Raw genomic sequence first — 19,283 nt, forward strand, 5'->3', positions numbered from 1 at the left:
ACGAGCATCGGCACTCTAGAGCTCGGGCAGCTGGAATAAAGATTGGACGGTGACGGGCAACGAGCAAGGGGAAAGGCCCACTTGTTTCGACAAGACGGCATGAGACGATGTAAGGAACCAGTCTCGTCACTGCTCGAGAGGCGTGGGTTGAGCCATGGTGGCCTCGTGGTCCTTCTTCTGCTGGTTCCATGTCGCCATGTTCTCTGTCGTCTTGTCCTGATATACGCGTCGCTGCTCATCTGTGAGCGCCTTCCACGCCTCCGAGACCTTGCCGAGCACCTCCGAGTAGGGCATGCCAGGGTGTTTTTTGCGGATCTCCTCACGCACCTCGTTCTGGAACAGAAGGTAGGCGCTCGGTGGGCGCTTGGGTGCATCCGGATCGCGCAGACGCTTCTCCTTGCGCTTTTGCAGCTTGCTCATCTTCTTGGCTGCCTTGCCGTTGGCGCCGGCTGTGGCTGCCGCTGCCGCCGTATCGGCTCCGGGCGTAGCAGCCACGCCCTGATGCGCGCCGTTCGCAATGTTGAGGAAGTCAAACGTGTTGGGAACACCTGCTGCGCTGCCCGCGCTCGATACGTTGCCCTGCTGTGCCAGCACGAGCGCTGCGACATTGGGATTCTGGCGTGCTACCACCTTGACAAACGCGTCGCACGAGTCGGCAGCATGGCGAAGCTGCGCAGACAGTCGGCTCACCGCGTCGAACATCTAAAAATAAGAGCGAAGGTGTAATGACAACGCTGATCAGTTACCTGGTAGCCATTGTACGAGGCACAGCGTACGACGACGATGAACTTACTGTCTGTCGAGCGATGAAGATGTCGTCGCCCTGGCCGGCGTGGCCCAACGCCGGATTGAAAGCGGCATGTTGGTGATGTGGTTGTTGATGGTGCTGGTGTTGATGCGATCCTGCGTGATGCTGATGCGAGGCGTTCGCCACTGAATGCGAAAGTAGACCGTACTGGTCGAAGTTCGCGGCGTTCATGGTGGAAAAGATGGTGGGCGACGCGGAGTCGTCAAGATCGGACGCTGCGATGATGGCCGAGAGACTGTGCGAGGTTCACCGAAAGACGACGGTGACGTGACAAATGCTACGCCCACCGATGCAATGGCGCGACCAGATGAAGCGAAAGCGGAAGCCAGAAGGGACTGTACAAGGGCGAGGTGGACGGACGTGGCGCGCAACGATAGCGTCGAGATTCAGATAGGATGGCGTTGCAAGATGGAACAGGCGCGTTTTGGAGTCAGTATCAAGAACAAAAAAATGTTAACACACTGCTAGACGGAATGTCTACGATCCGACAGTCTCCCTGGCCCAGCAGGCAGCAGTCCCAACGGCGGATGGAACGAGCAGAGGCGGAAGACAGACGGGAAAACGAGGTACAACATGCACATGCGCGAAGAACCTTGCCAGAGACGCGAAGGGATCGTGCGCAATAGCGCGTAAGAGCCGACGGCAAGTTCGCGTGGCACGCGCCGTCGCTCGGTTTCGACAAGTCTTCTTTTGTCTTTGTCGGGCAGCGACTTTGGCTTTCTTTCTTTTCAACAGCCGAGAGACTGCCGGCGTTCCAAGGATCCCTTGACAAGGTACTGCACGTTCTCGACTGAGCTGCACCACCGACATATGATCAGCTCGCTGTGAACCTGAAGGGCGAGCAGAGGCGAGACGACACACCACAAAGGTCGGCTCGTCAGGGTCCAACGAGTCTGGGGAAGATCCAGCCTCGCCTCGCCTCGCCTGATCCACCACAGCCGGGCACGCGACAGGCAATGCAGCAGGAGAAAGCGTGTGAGCAAGGCAATACAAATGTTAATGGTTATGCTTACCTTCTGATCTTGACAAGGCGATACGAAAAACGAATCGAGTTGCAAGTGGACTGAAAACCGTGAAAATGCGATCGAAAGCTGGCTTGCACCGCGATTTCGAGACGTTTCAAACGTTTAGGAAAGGAATAAGGAAGTGGAAAGGAGGGAAAGTGCGAGATTAGAGAAGCGGCGAAAGGGTCGCGGTATATCAAGTATTTCAGACTCGAGAGTCGCATTAGCGAACAGCGAATCACCACTTTGACCCATTTTCACCCACTTTCATCCAGTTTGCAAAGTGCGCTAATACCCACTACAAACGGCAGTCGAATTCGAGCCTACAACGCGCGTTGAAATCACCAGTTCTCCGGACCGTGGGCGGCGGAACTGACAATGTTAGAGTGTACACAGTCATGCATCCGGCCGGCACACGAGAAATTTGGCAAGCTGAGTCCAAAGTGGTCATTTCGGCGAGAGGGCTCAGGCAGCGGCAGCTGCGATCTCGCCCGCCGATGCAATCTTCTCTTGCCATCCGACTTCCATCATTATTATCGCTGCTGTTGCTGCTCGTACTTCTTTGCGGACAGGGTCATCCTGCTTCCTCGTCGTGAAGTCATCGCTGCTGCAATCTCTTGAAACCGGATGCCAATCCGGCGAGAGCATACCGTACCGCGCGCTCGGGCTAATAACTTTACGTTGGGGCTGGTGGTGAAGTGTTGACCCATCTCATCACTCCCTGCAATTGAGGTTCAGGAAGAAGAGCCCATTGACTGTGCTTGCATTTGTTGCCCCAGAGAAGGGCATATTGCAGCACAGATTCACGACAGAGTAGGCGTTGCCTGACAGCGTTACAAGCCCATCTCAGGCAAACGGCAGAGACACGGCTTCAAGATCACGAGCCCTGCGCAAGGAGTGCAAAATCATCAACGGTCGATACAGCGTGAGTACATGACCCTACATCTTCACCCTCCTTACCCACTACCTGATGGTCCACAGCCAAGTCAGCCATAAGACTTCGATCTATCGAATAATGTACGAGTACGGTCAGCACCTGAGAATGAAGTTGGACACGCTCGCCGCAGCCTCGTCGAAGGGGACCATGAAGGGCCAAAGCTCATCGATACAAACAGCCCTTGCTTTGTGCGGTGTCGCAGCTCCAACACGCGCCAGCCAACCTCCGCCGAGATCTGGAACAAGTTCCGGGCTGTGATAACACAGGATGTAACATGTCGGAATAATTGTAAGCTTTCGGCTTCCAATTGCGCCGCGCTTCTTTTGGCTCAACTTCATCCCCAAAACTCGACAAGGGCGTGCTTCTTCTTCTTCTTCTCCTCCACCGTCCGCAAAACGTTTGACCGCAACACATGCCGACATATGTAGTGCCCGTTTTGCGGGAAACAAGGCTCCATCCTTGATTCTCTGCCTTGTTTCCTCGCTTCTCTCGACTTGCGAATCATTGTCCTTCTGCAAATGAAGTAGTGCAGTCACTGATCCTTGCTCCCCTCCTCGTGTGAAATGGACTGGTTCCAATCGGACCATTGGGTGAACGAAAACGCTTGCCTCTCGCCATCCATTCGCATCCTCTGTGCATTGCCGATGCAGTCACGACGTAGCGCTAACCGACGCCTCGGAACAACGCATCCACGCAAAGCCTCGACATGGATTCATCATCGGCTTACGGCTCGTGGGGTATGCAGCCCAACGCGAATCCAGGGCCGGCATGGCAGTTCGCGCCCGACGGTGTGCCGCAGACTATGGCCGCCTCTTCGATGCCATCCGTGCCATCCATGAGTGCTTTTTCCACGTCCGCTGTCGGTACCGCGAGCACCGGTCTGTATCCGACATATCTCGGCGTTCACGACCAGATGATGCACCAATCACAACCTCACACACACCAGCAACAGCAGCTTGATCCGAACTATCAGCCTCACCTGTACCCTCAAACGTACCCGGCAATTCCAAATCCAACGTCAATACCAACATCGAACCAATTCTCGGAAAGCTCCTTCTCGATCGATGAGGCCACATTCCGCGGCCTTCAAGACATGTATCCAGGCAGGGATCCTCATGAATTGATCAGCGCCATCTTCCCCACCACGACGCAGCAGGATCAGCATCCACAATTGCAAAACTTCATGCAATTTCAGTCGCCCGGCGTTTCCCACCCGCCGCAAGGCGCCGCATACATGCAGCCACCACCTGTTGCTTCGCATACAGCCTCGCATCCGACACTGTTCAGAGGATCGTCAGACAATTCTCTATCGAGTGCTCTGACTTTCTCTACAGCATCAGCATCGCCCTCGGTTCGTTCGGCCCCTCCAAGCGCGGCGCACAGTCAGACCCAGGGCAATGCGACAAACGTCCAAGGATCAATCGGTCCTGCCAATTCCGCTGCATCCAACTCACCAACTCCCGTCGATGCTGGGCTTAAGAAGAAGTCAAGCAAATTGCGACAGTCCAAGCTCGGATTCTTGCCTGGAGTCGCCCAATCGACCATCAAACAGCAAGCACCGCCGGCTCCGACATCGTCCACCGACACGGTCGAGACACCAGGCGGCAGCCCTTCTCTCCCCGTCGTCGTCGACTTGGCGTCTGAGCCTGGCACTCCCCCTCTTCCGCCGGCCAAAGCACTGGCGGTGAAGCCTTCGGTACGAGCGAGCAATGCCAACGGCAGTGTTGGCGCTAGTGGCACCGTGACGGCAGCGGGCAGTGCCGTGAATGCAAACGCCAAGATGCCATCGCTCTCGGACAAGGCCAGGCAGCCGCTGTCTCGCCTCTCGGTGGAGCGTACGCCTCAGAAAGCGGCGCATGCATTCGTCCAGATTCTGAGCGACTTGGACCCCAGCGGCAAATTTATGAGGGCGAGACCCACAGGCGCGGAGGACCGCAGGGCCATCATTGACACGTTGCACAGCATCGTCCAGCTCGAGACCGGCAAAGGCTACACTGACTCGGGCCGCAAGAGGTTCTTTGCTTCGTTGATGGCGCTTCCCGCAGCTCGACAGATCCTGTCAACCTGGCTCCGATCGACGGTGCCTCCAAAGAAGGTGACGGAGGCTGTTCCCGATCACAGCCGGCGATACAGAGATACATTGATCCCTCTGCTCTCGATTCTGGAATACGTCGACATGAAGCTGGCTTACCTCAAGGACCAAGAGGCAGGCATCGGCAAGGCCATGACGGGCGTCTCAGCACGCGCGGTGGATCCGTCTGCGCGCAAAATGGCTGCCAGCATCAGGGCGAAATGGACCAAGATGATCACCGATGAGGACGCCGAGGAGTCCGCACCGTCGGCGGCGGCTTCCAGCTCGTCGTCAACGCCAAGCGTCAAGCGCAAGCCCGCTGATGGCGCTGCAGCAGTCGATACCAGTTCCAAGCGGTACAAGACGGAAACGACTGCGGCGGCAGGATCCGCAAGCATCCGGAAGCCCCAGGCTGCTTCAGCGTCATCGAGCAGCACGAACGCAAAGCCGGGTCTGTCATTCTTCAACACTGGCAACGCCAAAAAGCCCGCCACTGCAAGCGGCTCCTCGACTGCAAGCGCGGCGAGCGGTAGTCGTCAGAACGCTCATCAGGACATCATGAGCTTGGTGGGCAGGCTATCTGGCGCCTCCTCGGCCGACCGAGCGGCAGCGACGAAAGCCGACGCTGCCCTAACCGCGCAAAGTAATATCAAGGTCAAGAAGCGCGTGAGATGGAGGGAAGACAGCGAGCTGGTGGCTGTCAAGGTCGTCGAACGTGTCTGTTACGGGCAGGATGACGACGACGAGCCACACGTGGAGGGCGCAGGCGATACGCACGGCGAGGGATTGGCACTGGGTCAGTCCGTCACCACGATGGAAGCGTTGATGGAGTGGCGCGAGCCACGCGAAGTGCTGCTTCCAATGTCCGACTCGGGTGACGTCGGAAGCGAGTCGATGGAAGGACCGTTCCAGACGCAACGTAAAGCCAATCTCGAAGAGAAGATCTCAGAAGCTGGAGGGCAGCGTGAGGGTCCCGACGAATCGGAGCTGGAGCAGCCAGGAACGATCTCCGAGATGCCTGCTGATCTGATGCGATCCGAGGCTGTGGAGATTCCCACGCCGTGGATGGAGGAGCCTGTCTTGGGCGCCGATGAAATGGATGTCAAGGAAGGCATGGATAAAGCAGATACCGCTGCAGACGCCCAAGCATCCTCGGAGACGAGCCCAGCTATCCCTTCGTCAGCCAATCTCAGCGAGCTGCTAGCCAAGGTGGGACAGTCTGTGGGCGGTGTCGCTGCCGGCAGCTCGAATACAGGATCGCAAGGTGCCCCAGCTGCAGCACTCAACTTTGACGTGAACCAGCTCCAGTCGATCCTTACGGCTGCTCAGGGCAGCGGAGCCAACTCGAACGCGGTCAACAGTGCAATGGTATCGTCCAACGTGACCAGCGACGGACTGTCGAGCCTGCTGTCGAGTCTGTCGAGGTCGAACGGATCGCAGATTGCTCCAAGCGCTCTCGACACAAGCGAACGACCGAGCTATTGGCAGCAGACGTACCGAGCCAACGACGCAGGCTCAGAACAGCGCCAAGAGAGCTACCCGGGAGAATTCCATCAAGACTATCGCCACAATAGCGCCAACACGTACCAGCCGCCAGGCCAATCGTACGGGCTATCGTCAACGGCGCCGAGAACTTACCGCTACGGCAACGACAGCAGTTGGGACTCAGGACCGAGCCAACGAGGATCCAGGCGGTACACGGTTCAGTGCAAATTCTTCGCTCAGGGCAACTGTCGATCAGGAGACTCGTGCAACTTTCGTCATTGAGTTTTAGGGAGAGCATCCTTTGTTCATCTGCACTGCAATTCTAGCATGAATCAAGAATTCATCTAGTTTCGAGTCTTTGTACAAATTGCCCCCCCTTATGAGCCAGGATTGTATGAGTGTGTGTGTGAAAGAGAAGTAGCTTGACAGCAATGACGGACCACGACGCATGAGTTCAGGTCGATGGGCTGCGATTCAATGAAAGAGCATGAAGCGGAATCATGCAGGGTCCTCCTACTGCACAGCAAGAAGCACTGTGGGGAACTGGTGCCGTCTGGCAACCTCCAAGAGGGGCGCGAGCTTTACGAGGCGCAACGGTGAAACACGTTTCAACTCAACAAAACCCCTTCTTTTTGAGACACGGGTCGAGTGGAGGCATTTTGCCGATAGGTTTGTGCCTTGCTTGAAACTTTACCTCACCAAAAAAAAAAAAGTTAACGCGGGCCGGATTGCTTCGGAACTGTGCAACACCAGCTGGCTCAGTCATCGTTGCCGCTCAGCATAGCGAGGCCTACCTTTCGTGCTCTCCACCACCGTCGGCAGCTGCGAGACAATCAATAGCGCATCGCAAGGAGCTCTATCTGCAAGACTCGCATTCACATCGCTGCGTCGCTTTCCTTCAAGCAAAAGTACGATCGATCGGTCGGAAACAGCTGCAACACCATCGTCGTCATGGCAGCATCGGCGTCCTCTTGGAAGGAGGCAGAGGAGAGCGTTCTCTCATGCACGGCGCAGATCATGAACCAGGCGGTGGACCTCCTGCGATCCAGAACCATCACCGACTCATCCTACACGTTCGAAAGCAAGGTCATCGCCGGCTCAACACCGGGCAAGCACTTTCGACACGTGCTCGACCATCTCCGAATCCTCACAGATGCCATCGCTGACTGGCAGCATCGCTTTCAAACAGACTCGAGGGCGGTGTTGCGTGTCGACTACGATTCGCGCATCGCATCCAAGCTGGTCGACATGGAGACTTCGGTCTCGACATCACTGCGCGAGTTTGAACGCACCACCGATCGACTGTACCGAATCTTTGAAGGTTCGAATGGTCGACTGTACAACCAGTCGCTGCGGCTGTGCGCGACGACGCCATTTGTCGTCGAGATGGACAGCACTGTAGGTAGGGAGCTGTGGTTCTGCGGTCTTCACGCGATCCACCACTACGCGCTTGCCAGAGTGATCCTGGTGAAGGAGTTGGCGTTGAAGGGCATCAATGACCAGTTCGGCGTCGCGCCGAGCACTCTGGTACATCGAGAGTGGCGCAAGGAGTCGAATCGAGCCGATGTCGCGCACGATGCGCTTTCACAAGGTCGCAATGATGAGCTTCCGGCCACGGGTGGCGGTAGCACTTCTGCTCGTCAAATTAGCAGTGCTTCGGGAAGGCGCTCGCGCTCGAGCGAACAGTCCGTGCCGCATTCCCGGCATCTCCACTCTCGCCGTCACCAGCAACTCAAGTCGAAGCTGTAGCCCTCGTGGCAACCTACGCTTCGCACCTTGCATCTACATTCTGTCGCAAATTTTACTCGTCACCTCGCAATGCAACACATGGACTCTCGTCGCTCGCTGATCTTCCCCTGTCTGTACCTTGAATGGCACCGCTGTGATTGTGGTTAAGTCGTTACGGCGACTCAGCACGAGGTTGCCGGCACCTCGAGTCGAGGACGGGATTTTTTTGGTCACTAATGTTAGGGATAGGATCAGAAAAAGGGGCAAGGAAAAAGAGGCCGTAAAAAGGAGTCGGAAATGAGAACCAATCGGGTTGCCACGTTGGCATGCGATTTTCGATCGATCGATCGACCAGGGCGACCAGGGCGACCAGGCCACTACAGATAAGCGTAGCATCTACCAAGCTCGGAGAGAAGGTTCTCTCGCTCCAAGCCTCAAAAGAAGAATCGCATGGTCGAGTGATGCATCGGTACCAGTGGGCTGCAGCGAAAATCCTTCCATGGAAGGAAGAGCCTACCTGGCCAGGCATATCATTTTGTATGTTGGACCCGGGCCTGAACCATCGGACGAGGTGGAATCGCTACCCGAGGCAGAAGGCAACGACGAACACCGACGGCGGCTGATAGCCATCCAAAGCCGTCCGCCGTCATTGTCGGTCGACGTGCAAAGGGAACATCATCTTATTCGAGCTTCCGATGGAATAAGATGGACGGAGCTGAGCATGCACCAGAAGGTCGACACCGAACGTTTCTCGCCTTTCGACCTTGACCCGTCGAGCCTACTCCCTCGTGTCGACACACGCTGTGCACGAAAAATGCAACAGAAAGGACGTGGAGCTGTAGAAGCGTGCACTGTCCGTGGCTTGGCATGCGCAGTGGTCGCGCTGCATGAAGATCCGACCGAGGCAAACCCAAAGTCGAAATTTGAAACTTGAATCAAAGATTGATTACAGCAATTCAGTTCAATTCAATTCTCAGCAGGTACGCCAGTGTGTTGGTCTCTCTGGCAGTCGAGGCGAAAATGCCCAGACATGCACGATCTGCATTGGCGACGTGGACTCGAATTTCTTGGCATTTCGGTTCTTTCCCTCGATGCGAGTTTGACACTGCTTGGCGGCCTATCAAACTTCGCAAAGACGAGATTCGCGGGCCGACTGGCTGGTCCCACGTTCTTCTTGTGTGTGTTTGTGGCAAAGTGGCCACAGACAAAATAGACGCAGCATCTACCTCGGTCAAGGGCACTCGACCGCCGAGAGCTTCCTCTGCTTTGCTAACAGAATGGCCAGTGCTGGTATGCTGTGCTCCGGTCATGAGAGGAAGAATTGTCCCTCGTGAAGCGCGTGGTCGATTCCAGAGAAGGATGCTACCGGGTCGGTGCTGCAAGGCACCTCCTGCCATTCGATTGGAACGCAACGTGCAACAAGCAGCCGGACGGACGCACAGAGCCTCAGTGACCGCAAAACAAGAAGGACATTCAGCGGCTTCTCCGCGAGTCGTCTGTTATCGACCGGGCTAGTAACGTATCTCGCAGCGTCGACCATGCGGGTGTCTCGGGAAATCCAATTCGGCATCCCGCACACAGCAGAGCAGAGCAGGTCATCGATGAGACTCAAACCACTGTGCAAGTCACCGAACAGCATCGAGGTTCGTTATTTTTGCTCAACGCACTTTGCCGTGGGCGAGTTGAAACCGGAATTGCCGATTGGCACCGCCCGCCGCGGCCATAGGCAAGCCAACCACTTCCGCGACCAAGTCTCGCCTGTGGTTCTGCGCGTCAGGCTTGGATCCGCCGCTCTTTGTCGGCGGAGCCTACACCCTCCCGCAGGCTGCATGCAAGCGCACTACAATGATGCGTTGTCGCTCGTGCGCTGCTGCTCCTAACCCTTTGCATCGCATGCGCCTTTGTTCGGGTCGAACGTCGTCGAGTCAGTCGAGAGCAGTGAAGCAGCAGCGGCAATCGAGTCGTTCGTACAGCAGCAAGGCGGCTGGACGGGCTGTACGGGCTGGCGAGCATTCTGCATGGCTGATCGTCTCGATGCAGGAGGGCAGTGTCAGGACGAAGCGGGGTTTCAGAGCTGCTTTGCTCTGGGAATCGATCGCGGGCTTTTGATCTCCGAGCTGGCTGTTCATCGCTTCCATGCTTCTCGTGGCGATCTGACCGCTGAGTTCCGAAGCCTCGTGTTTCGAAACCATTGCGGTCGCCGATGCTCACTCCAGCCTTCAGTAAACCTCAGTCGACATCCATTACAAGTGGTTTGAGTGAGTGAGTGCGTTCATCTTGCTTGCTTGCGTGTCGGAAAAGAACGAAAGCGTTGGCAGTTCTAGGCTCTAGCTTCAAGTAAGCTTGGGTGCTGCATCTTGTCTGCCGCCACCGAGAAGCCTCTGTGTGGGTCATGGCCCAATGGCAGTGTGTCTCTGTGTGTGTGTGTTTGCCCACATAGACAGTGGGATGAACAGACACAACACAACCACATTGAAAGCAACACGCGCGTGTCGGCGCTGCAAACTGCAATTTCGAGTCTGTTGTTCTCCTCTCCCTGCTCTCCTTCTTCTCGCCCCTATTTTCGCCTCTGCTTCCTGTTTGCTGTGCTGCCCCGTCGCTGCTGTTCTGTCTCTGCCACCCATCATCGCTCGGCGTCTTAGTCTGCTCGCTCATCATCTTGCCTTACTACCTCTACCTACCACACGCTCCTTAGCTTTCTCGACTTCGCAAGCACCTTCCTTTCTTTCTTTCTCGACCCTCGTCTTCAACACGATCGTTTTTGTCTTCGTCACCCTCTTCGGACTCGAGGACCTGATACCCTTCTCATCGTCATCACCACCTCGTCGATACAAGATCAATCAACACCGACAAAAATGAAGTCTGTTGTTGCTGCTTCTGCTGCGCTCGCCGCTCTCGCCGCTGGTGTCTCGGCTCAGTCGGTTCCTGCCTTCCGATATGGTACACCTAGTGCCTCGTACCCAGGTGTCAGGGGTACCAACAAGAACGGCCCCACCAACCCTTCGGCTCCTCAGCTCAACACCGCCATCAACCAGACCTCCGACTCTCGCCTTGCTTCGCTCAACTCGGTCGAGGATTGGTGCACATTCGGCCCCCAGGTTCCCGGTACCGTCATTGGCAACGTCGAGGGCGAGACTGTCGCTTACTGCACCAAGCCCCGTAACAATGCCCGTGTGATTGTAAGTTTTGTAACCGCGCAACAGGCCGTTTTATGAACGAACACCACGGCAAACATTCGCTGACCACGCTTTTTCCACTTTTCGCCTTGCCTTGCCTCGCTTTGCTGGACCCTTCTTCGATGATCACAGCCCGACGGTACCGTCACTGCTGCCCACTTCGTCAAGACTCCCCTTTACGTCCAACTCATGGCTCTCGGTGACTTCACCAAGATCGGCCTTGTCGCTGGTGACGAGGGTGGTGAGCTCGACCCTCACGGCGCCACCAACATGGGCAACCCCGTCGGCGGTAACGTCACCTCCAACGTGTCCGGACAGGATGTCTTCTACGAGGAGTGGATGAACTACGTTTCGTACAACCAGCTCTGCTTCCGTATCTGCATCGCTGGCTCGGAGCAGGCTCCCACCGCCCTCGAGTGCCAGCACGAGCTCGACGTTATGGGCTGCAACTTTGTCATGCCCGGTAACTATGCCGACAACGTCTTCGAGACCTGCGAGGGTGATGCCGCCTACCCACCCGGTCTCTACCCTCAGGGCAACGGACAGACTTCGACCTTCCACCAGTACTACACTGGCGAGTATGTCGTCGCCGGAACTACTTACTCGTACACCAACGGCGCTGCCGATCAGACCACACCTACCGCCGCCTACTCCACCCCTAGCACCTCGAACTGCCAGACCACCGCCTCGATCTCGAATGGCATCAAGTCGCTCGTCTCGTCGTCGTCGTCGGCTGCCACCACCTCGTCTTCCGCTTCCCGCTCCATGTCCACATCGGCTCGTGGCTCCAGCTCTGGCTCTGGCGCCGCGGCTACGGGCTCTGGCTCGTCGGGCAGCAGCGGCTCTTCGTCGTCTGGCAGCAGCTCCAGCGGCAGCACCTCGGGCGCCTCCTCTTCGCTCGTCGCCTCCGCTTTCGGCATCTTTGCCTCGGTCGCCGCCGTCGCCGCTGGCGCCTACCTCCTCTAAGCATGCTTGGAGTCGATCGCCAACCTCGCATCGTTTGACTACGCTTGCATTTCCTTTCTGTCGTAAGGCCATCGAGCCAGGCTCCCAATGTTTGGTCAAAACCACGAACAATCTCTTGTCCCAATCAAAGCCGGTCTCAAATCTGGCATTCTCTCATACATAGCATTGCTCCGTCCTTTCACTTTCGTTTCCATTGTCTATCTTAACTTTCTCCTTTTGTTTGGCCTGGTCGCCCCTGTTCGACATGCGTTGAATATTTCCACATTCGTTTCTTTTTATCGCGATCTTGCGCCCGTTGGATGTGCGTTCGCTTTTCGTCGACACGACGGCTCCGATCTAATTGGGCGTGAGCAGCCTGTGTGCTTTTGTGATCTCGTTACAGAGACTGTGTCGGACCTTGTTCCGATGCCGGAACGTGTGCCGATCCGCGAGCCTGAAGGTTCTGCAGGTCGTGTAAGGGTACTGTGCTCAAGCCCGTGCTGGATGCTTGTCGCGGAAGGACCGATTGAGTCGGATCGACTCCGTTGGCAACTGTTCTGCTTCCGATTGGCATGTGAGGCTGTTGATCGCTGCAATCCCGTCTGATAATGGCTCTTCGAGTACCGCTATGAACATTAGGACCAAATTTGGACCCAGCGACTCGATCAAGACAGAGCGTTTCTCGGAGCGGGTGGCATGTTGAGCTCCTTCTCCTTTTTCTTGACCATCTTGTTGTTCCATTCGCGTACTCTAGCTGCATAGAACTCCCGATGCAGGGCGTACTTTGCATGCAGCGGATGCTGTTTGGCGAGTGTCTCCGCTGCTGCAGGACTTGGTGTTGTTGCGGCTGCCGTCGAAGCTGGTGCCTCTCCGGGTATGGAACTGATGGCAGAGGATGCGAGGCCAGAGACGGTGGACGTGACGGTGGAGAAAACACTGCCTGCTACTCCCATAGCGGTGAAAGGCTTGCTAGCCTGCTTATCCTTGTCGCTATCCTTCGCGGCCTCCTTTGCCTTTTGCTTGGCTTCATACTCCGCCTTGATCTTTGCGATCTCGTCCTGACTCACTTTGTCAGGCAGTCGCTCACCTGACGTCGCTGCTGAAGGCGAGGAAGCGGGGTCCGAGAGCTTGGTCGCAAAATGGCGATCGGCGAGGTGTGCATGGCAGACGTAGAGAAAGTCGAGGGTAGGTATTGACTGCGAGACGAGCACGTGCGGTGAGCTCTTGTAGCAGACAAAGCAGGATTTGGGCGTCCCTGCCTGTCGATGGATGTATACGTTGGTCGGCTTGGCGTCCGCAGCAGCCATCTTGCCGGTCAGAGCCGAGGAGAAATCTCGAGCAATGAAGTGAAGTGTGACACCAAATCGAACGGATAAGGTGGAGTATAAGTCGATGCAACGTGCCAAGTTCGAATGTGGGGTCCCGATGCACCATGTGGTTGAGCAATCGGTCACCCGATCTTAGCAGTCATTGAATCTCCGCACTGAAGAAAGACCCCAAAAAGAATAATTCTGACAACCAAAACCGAGGCAGTTGAGCGGTGTTGACGGGACCTGAGCGGCTTTCGGCAATGAGAAATCTGTCAACTTTTTCTTCTCGTCATCTTTGTGCCTCCATCGTCGACATTACCACCAGCTATCCGTCCTCTTGCTCTCGTACTAACGCATAGAGCGAGTTGGTATCCACGACAGACTACAAAGCAGGCAATCTCTCTACGATCATTTCTCTCCACTGTCTGACAACGACTGTTCCGCGTTCATTCCCCTTCGATCACAGAGCCTCTACAACTGAGCATCGGGTCTAGAAACCTGGCTTGCCTTCGCAACCGCTGCCGCTGCGCACGCTTTTCAACCACCACGCTACGCTCGCAATAACCGTAGCGCTTCTTCCTCGACACATAATCACCAACCATGGGTGTTCCCGCTCTTTTCAGATGGCTTTCCAAAAAGTACCCTCGCATCGTGTCGTCGGTGCAAGAGGAGGATCCCAAGACAGCTCCCGGTCCAGATGGCACTGAGATCACACTGCCCCTCGACACCTCCACGCCGAATCCAAATGGCGAGGAGTTCGACTGTTTATACCTAGATATGAATGGTATTGTGCATCCATGTACACATCCAGAGGGCAAACCAGCTCCCGAGACCGAAGAAGAGATGATGGTAGAGGTCTTCGCCTACACAGAACGCGTCGTCAACATGGTGCGTCCGCGTCGACTCCTCATGATGGCCATCGACGGTGTTGCGCCGCGTGCAAAGATGAACCAGCAGCGATCGCGTCGTTTCCGTGCCGCCAAAGAGGCGCGAGAAAAGCACGAGGAGAAGGAAGCCGCTCTGGCAGAGTGGAAGGCAAAGGGTCTCCCCGTCACCGATGACGCGCTCGAGTCCAAGAAAGCTTGGGATTCCAACGCCATCACGCCCGGTACGCCTTTCATGGACCTCCTGGCCGCCTCATTGCGATACTGGGTGGCGCAGAAGATTAACACCGACCCTGGTTGGAAAGACGTTCAGGTCATCATCTCCGATGCCAGCGTTCCCGGTGAGGGAGAGCACAAGATCATGGAGCACATTCGACGTCAGCGATCCCATCCCGAACACGATCCCAACACCAAGCATGTCATCTACGGTCTTGATGCCGATCTCATCATGCTTTCGCTCGCTACTCACGAACCTTACTTCAAGGTGCTTCGTGAAGACGTCTTTGCTGCCGACAACAAGCCCAAGACCTGCAACATCTGCGGTCAACCTGGCCACTTCGCTGCAAGCTGCACAGGTGCTGCCAAAAAGAAGTCGGGCGAGCACGACGAGATCGCCCCCACCCCACCCGAGAAGAAACCCTTCATCTTTTTGGATGTAGCGACCCTCCGCGAATATCTCGAGGTCGAACTCAACATCCCTCAGTTGCCCTTTGCCTTTGACCTCGAACGAGCCATCGACGATTGGGTCTTCCTCATCTTCTTCGTCGGTAACGATTTCTTGCCCCATCTGCCCTCGCTCGAGATCAGGGATGGTGCAATCGACACGCTTCTCCGAATCTGGAAAAAGGAGCTTCCCGCCATGGGCGGCTACCTCACCAACCACGGTCGTGTCGAGCTCGGTCGTGCCCAGCTCATCCTCAGCGGTCTCGCTTCCGAAGAAGATGACATTTTCCGTCGTAGGAAGGAGGACGAGGACAGGCGCGAGAACAACAGGAAGCGACGCGAAGAGATGCAGCAGCGTAGGGAGAAAGAGCTCGACGAGGGCAACTTTGGCAACGGATCCATGGTCGAGGTCATGAGTAAGAAGCGACCTGCACACGAGACCGAGAAGCCTGCTTTCAACGGTGTCTCTGCTCAAGAGGCTCGCGATCAGGCTAATACGAGCAACAAGTCGTACGACCCACGCAAAAAGGCCGTTGTACTCGGTGGCGACAACAATCAGGTGGTCAGGGACCGAAACGCCGCGAGACAAGCTAACATGGACGCCGCCGAGGCGCTCAAAGCCGAGCTCATGGGTGGCGCACCCAGCGAGCAGGACGGCGCTAATGAAGAACCTCCCGTCAAGAAGGTCAAGACAGAATCGGGCGCCGAGGCAACCGCTGCCTCCACTGACAACGCCGGAGATGGCGATGACAAGACATCATCGACTGCAGCTGGCACGAAGCGCAAAGCCGATCACGTTGAAGACGGCACCAGTGTCGGCGAGTCCGCTGCCAAGACAGAAGCTGGTGACGTTCGAGGTGATGGCGAAGCCACCGCTGCCGAGGCTGATGCCGACGCTGACGGAGATGCTGATGCCGATGGCGACGCTGACGCTGATGCAGCAGCCGACGAAGGCGATGATAACGACGACGTCGAAGGCAACGAAGATGTCGATCCAGTCACCACCGTCAAGAAGCGCAAGGTCAACGCAGACGGCACCGTCGACTACGAAGACACCGTCAAGATGTGGGAGCCTGGCTACCGCGAGCGATACTACCGCGAAAAGTTCGGCGTCGATCTGTCCGACACCGACTTCCGTCGACAGGTCGTCAAATCCTACATCGAAGGCCTCTGCTGGGTTCTCGCCTACTACTACCAAGGCGTCCCTTCGTGGCAATGGTATTACCCCTTCCACTTTTCTCCCTTCGCCGCCGATTTCGAAGACCTCGAGTCGCTCGATATCAACTTTGACCTTGGTTCACCCTTCAAACCGTTCGAGCAGCTGATGGGCGTACTCCCCGCCGACTCGCGTGCTTCCATCCCCTCGGCGTTCCACCCTCTCATGACCGAGTCTAGCTCGGAGATCATCGACTTCTACCCCAGCGAATTCGAGATCGACATGAATGGCAAGAAGATGGCCTGGCAAGGTGTCGCTCTGCTGCCCTTTATCGACGAAAAGCGTCTGCTTGATGCACTCAAGGAGAAGTACCCGCTCCTCAGCGAAGACGAAGTTCGACGCAACGGGTTCGGCAACAACACCATGTTTGTCGGCAACGAATCCCGTCTCTACGACTTCCTGTGCGAAGAGATCTACGCCAAGAAACCTGTTTCAGACGACGGCGACAAACCCGCTCCGATCCCAGTCAACCCCGCCCTCAGCGGCGGAATCACCGGGTTCGTGAAACCCGACCCGGTTTGCGTCCCCGGCTCGACCTTCAACTCACCACTCACCAGCCAGGCTCTCCACGACATCCACAACGACCGCTCCATCTCGGTGCTGTACGACTTCCCCGAGCAGAAGACGCCGCATCGCTCGATACTGCTCAAAGGCCTCAAGCCGCCCAAACGTGTGCTGTCGGCTGCGGAGATCGACTGGGTCAAGCGAGGAAGTCCCGATAATCGGGGCCGCGGTAGAGGTCGCGGTGGTCATCGTGGTGGACCCGGTCGAGATTTCCATCGGAACGACAACGGCCAGCAACGTAATGGTGGAAATGGTGGCGGTGGGGAGAATGGTCACGGTGGATCAAGCTACCGCGGCGGAGGAGCAAATGGTGGTGGCGGTGGCGGACACGGATCTTACGGTGGTGGAGGGGGATACGGAGGCCACGCTGGACATTCGCAGGATCATCAGCAACAGTATTCGCAAAGTGGCGGTGGCGGATACGGCAATTACGGAGGATATGGTGGATATGGTAGTGGTGGAGGATACGGTCCTAGCGCAGGTCGAGATGGAGGTGCCTACTATGGCGGATACGGAGGCGGAGGCGGTGGTGGTGCAGCATACGCGTCTGCTCCAGCCTACCCCCCGGCAGGCGGCTACGATCCATACGCAGGCTACGGCGCTGCCCCTCCCTCAGGGTACGGAGGCTACGGCGGTTCGGCACCTTCCTACCCCCCAGGTCCCAACCGGGGCGACCGGTACGCAGCCTACACGCAACCCAGTGCACACGTCGGACCTGCTCCTGGCGCCGGTCGAGGTGGAAGCGCACGCCATCCGCATCCCGCCCCACCACAACCACAACAAGGCTATGCCGGATTGCCGAGCCTAGGTGGTCCGCCTCCACCTGCAGCAGCTGCTCCTCCTGCCGCGTATGGAGGTTACGGCGGTGCTGCTCCTCCTGCTGGCGGCGCGGGTTATGGCGGGTACGGTACTGGCGGTGGCTACGGCGGGTACGGTGCGCCTGCTCAAGGATACGGTGCTCCTCCACCTGGTCCTCCTGCCCGAGGCGGCGGCGGTGGTCGAGGCGGTCGCGGATCTGGACGCGGTGGTCCCGGTCGTGGCGGAAACAACGGCGCTTCTTACGGAGGTCACGGTGGAGCATACGGCTCATTCTACTAGTCCGCCCTTTCCTTTAGCACACATTCACACAGACATTTGTAATCACACGGAATCTCTTTCTCCCGCATCATCCCTCTATTCAGTCTCCGCGGGCAGCGTCTAGCTTGTGCAAGGGTTCACGAGGATCACCGGCTCGACGATGAAGCTCGGAGGAGGTTTTCGTCGGATCTTGTTTGGTTTCCTGATCGACTTTGGCTCCGGAGGTGGAGGTGTTGTGACGATGATCCTTGGGATGTGTTTCGACAGGCTGTGTTGAGAAGGGTGGTGGTGGAAAGAGTCTTCGACTTGATCGTCATCGTCGTCGCTAAAGTAGCTAACGTCGAAGCTGTCGGGATCTAGCGAGTCGAGGGCTCGATTGGGTAGCAACGTCCACTCTGCCCTCGGCCGCGATGCCGTGTCGATCGACGTTCGTGGGCTCACTTCCACCGTCACCAGCATCGGCGGTCGGGTGGAGGGAAAGTGCGGAAAGACGGGAGCAAAGTCCTCGTCGGCGGAGGAGTCGTCGTCCCAGTTCCAGGTCCACGAGAACGTGGATGCTTGGATGCTCAGATCGGGTTCAGGCGTCTTGGTTCGATGCGACTTGCGTCGCATCGAGGATGCGCGTGAGGAATGCGTCGAAGAGCTGGAGGAGGAGATGGTGGAGTGACTGCTGGAGGACTCGACGTCGCTGCTGCTGGAAGAGGAGCCCCCGGTGGATTTGGTGGACGAGGAAAACATGGTTTTCAGCTTGCGAGACGTCGATCGGACCAAGCTTGGAGATGCGGTCATCGTCGTGTCTTTTGTTCTCGTTGCTTGGCTACGAAAGTCTGCTGTGTTGAGCGTCGGAAGTCTAGGATCTATGCTACCTTCTAGTGATTCTGTGGAAGGATCAGAAGGTGCGCTTTATTCTCGTCAATGTTGGTGCGGAAGGCGATACGCTCTGAGACGTCTATTGTGGAAGGATTAGCGGTCAAGGATGTGCGTGGTAGGGACCTTCGAGCCTCACCGCAACACACCTCCTTCTTATATCTCATCCTTACCCTTTACGACCTCACCACCGGGAGAGACACCGTTAAGAACACCATCCCGTCCGTCGGACGGGAACGCACAACACCAATGCACTATTCCTCGCCACTCGGACAAACCTACACATCATGATCACCGACGGCCATCGTAATTTCCCGGTTGCATCTCTGTATCCCACCATATGCACCGTATGGTGGCCGGAGAAACCTACAAACAAAAGCGTCTCTCCCTCCGTCTCTCTCTTTCTGCGGTGTGCAGCGGGAAAAAAATGGCTGCTGGACACGGGAAACACCCGCCTCGGCACACGCGGGCAGCGAAACAGACTCGATCGCCTCCCCGATAAAAAAAAAGAAAGAAAAAAAAAAGAAAGCGGGAAAAGTTTCTCGGGT

The 19,283-nt window shown here is 56.8% G+C and overlaps 11 protein-coding genes across 11 annotated transcripts; 6 read left to right on the plus strand and 5 right to left on the minus strand.

The window, feature by feature from the left end:
- Positions 1–126: 126 nt before the first annotated feature.
- On the minus strand, positions 127–979 carry PHSY_002600 (chromatin-associated protein; the record flags this gene model as incomplete). Its single annotated transcript, XM_012333222.1, has 2 exons — positions 127–702; positions 794–979. The coding sequence occupies 2 exons, from the start codon at positions 977–979 to the stop codon at positions 127–129; spliced, it is 762 nt and encodes a 253-aa protein (XP_012188612.1).
- Positions 980–1,381: 402 nt separating this feature from the next.
- Positions 1,382–3,709, plus strand: PHSY_002601 (hypothetical protein; the record flags this gene model as incomplete). Its single annotated transcript, XM_012333223.1, has 2 exons — positions 1,382–1,437; positions 3,400–3,709. The coding sequence occupies 2 exons, from the start codon at positions 1,382–1,384 to the stop codon at positions 3,707–3,709; spliced, it is 366 nt and encodes a 121-aa protein (XP_012188613.1).
- A 133-nt stretch (positions 3,710–3,842) lies between these two features.
- On the plus strand, positions 3,843–6,587 carry PHSY_002602 (zinc finger protein; the record flags this gene model as incomplete). The annotated part of the gene is made up of 1 exon (XM_012333224.1): positions 3,843–6,587. One exon carries the CDS (start codon positions 3,843–3,845, stop codon positions 6,585–6,587), a length of 2,745 nt encoding a protein of 914 aa, XP_012188614.1.
- Positions 6,588–7,256: 669 nt separating this feature from the next.
- Positions 7,257–8,054, plus strand: PHSY_002603 (hypothetical protein; the record flags this gene model as incomplete). Its single annotated transcript, XM_012333225.1, has 1 exon — positions 7,257–8,054. The coding sequence occupies one exon, from the start codon at positions 7,257–7,259 to the stop codon at positions 8,052–8,054; it is 798 nt and encodes a 265-aa protein (XP_012188615.1).
- A 478-nt stretch (positions 8,055–8,532) lies between these two features.
- Positions 8,533–8,967, plus strand: PHSY_002604 (hypothetical protein; the record flags this gene model as incomplete). The annotated part of the gene is made up of 1 exon (XM_012333226.1): positions 8,533–8,967. One exon carries the CDS (start codon positions 8,533–8,535, stop codon positions 8,965–8,967), a length of 435 nt encoding a protein of 144 aa, XP_012188616.1.
- Positions 8,968–9,339: 372 nt separating this feature from the next.
- Positions 9,340–9,672, minus strand: PHSY_002605 (hypothetical protein; the record flags this gene model as incomplete). Its single annotated transcript, XM_012333227.1, has 1 exon — positions 9,340–9,672. The coding sequence occupies one exon, from the start codon at positions 9,670–9,672 to the stop codon at positions 9,340–9,342; it is 333 nt and encodes a 110-aa protein (XP_012188617.1).
- Positions 9,673–9,958: 286 nt separating this feature from the next.
- On the minus strand, positions 9,959–10,225 carry PHSY_002606 (hypothetical protein; the record flags this gene model as incomplete). The annotated part of the gene is made up of 1 exon (XM_012333228.1): positions 9,959–10,225. One exon carries the CDS (start codon positions 10,223–10,225, stop codon positions 9,959–9,961), a length of 267 nt encoding a protein of 88 aa, XP_012188618.1.
- A 663-nt stretch (positions 10,226–10,888) lies between these two features.
- Positions 10,889–12,175, plus strand: PHSY_002607 (macrophage activating glycoprotein; the record flags this gene model as incomplete). Its single annotated transcript, XM_012333229.1, has 2 exons — positions 10,889–11,212; positions 11,342–12,175. 2 exons carry the CDS (start codon positions 10,889–10,891, stop codon positions 12,173–12,175), a joined length of 1,158 nt encoding a protein of 385 aa, XP_012188619.1.
- A 644-nt stretch (positions 12,176–12,819) lies between these two features.
- On the minus strand, positions 12,820–13,461 carry PHSY_002608 (conserved fungal protein; the record flags this gene model as incomplete). The annotated part of the gene is made up of 1 exon (XM_012333230.1): positions 12,820–13,461. One exon carries the CDS (start codon positions 13,459–13,461, stop codon positions 12,820–12,822), a length of 642 nt encoding a protein of 213 aa, XP_012188620.1.
- A 603-nt stretch (positions 13,462–14,064) lies between these two features.
- Positions 14,065–17,889, plus strand: PHSY_002609 (5'-3' exoribonuclease; the record flags this gene model as incomplete). Its single annotated transcript, XM_012333231.1, has 1 exon — positions 14,065–17,889. The coding sequence occupies one exon, from the start codon at positions 14,065–14,067 to the stop codon at positions 17,887–17,889; it is 3,825 nt and encodes a 1,274-aa protein (XP_012188621.1).
- A 99-nt stretch (positions 17,890–17,988) lies between these two features.
- On the minus strand, positions 17,989–18,657 carry PHSY_002610 (hypothetical protein; the record flags this gene model as incomplete). Its single annotated transcript, XM_012333232.1, has 1 exon — positions 17,989–18,657. The coding sequence occupies one exon, from the start codon at positions 18,655–18,657 to the stop codon at positions 17,989–17,991; it is 669 nt and encodes a 222-aa protein (XP_012188622.1).
- Positions 18,658–19,283: the final 626 nt, after the last annotated feature.

Source organism: Pseudozyma hubeiensis (assembly GCF_000403515.1).
Source record: "Pseudozyma hubeiensis SY62 DNA, scaffold: PHS27, whole genome shotgun sequence".
In the NCBI taxonomy this organism is placed as follows: domain Eukaryota; kingdom Fungi; phylum Basidiomycota; class Ustilaginomycetes; order Ustilaginales; family Ustilaginaceae; genus Pseudozyma; species Pseudozyma hubeiensis.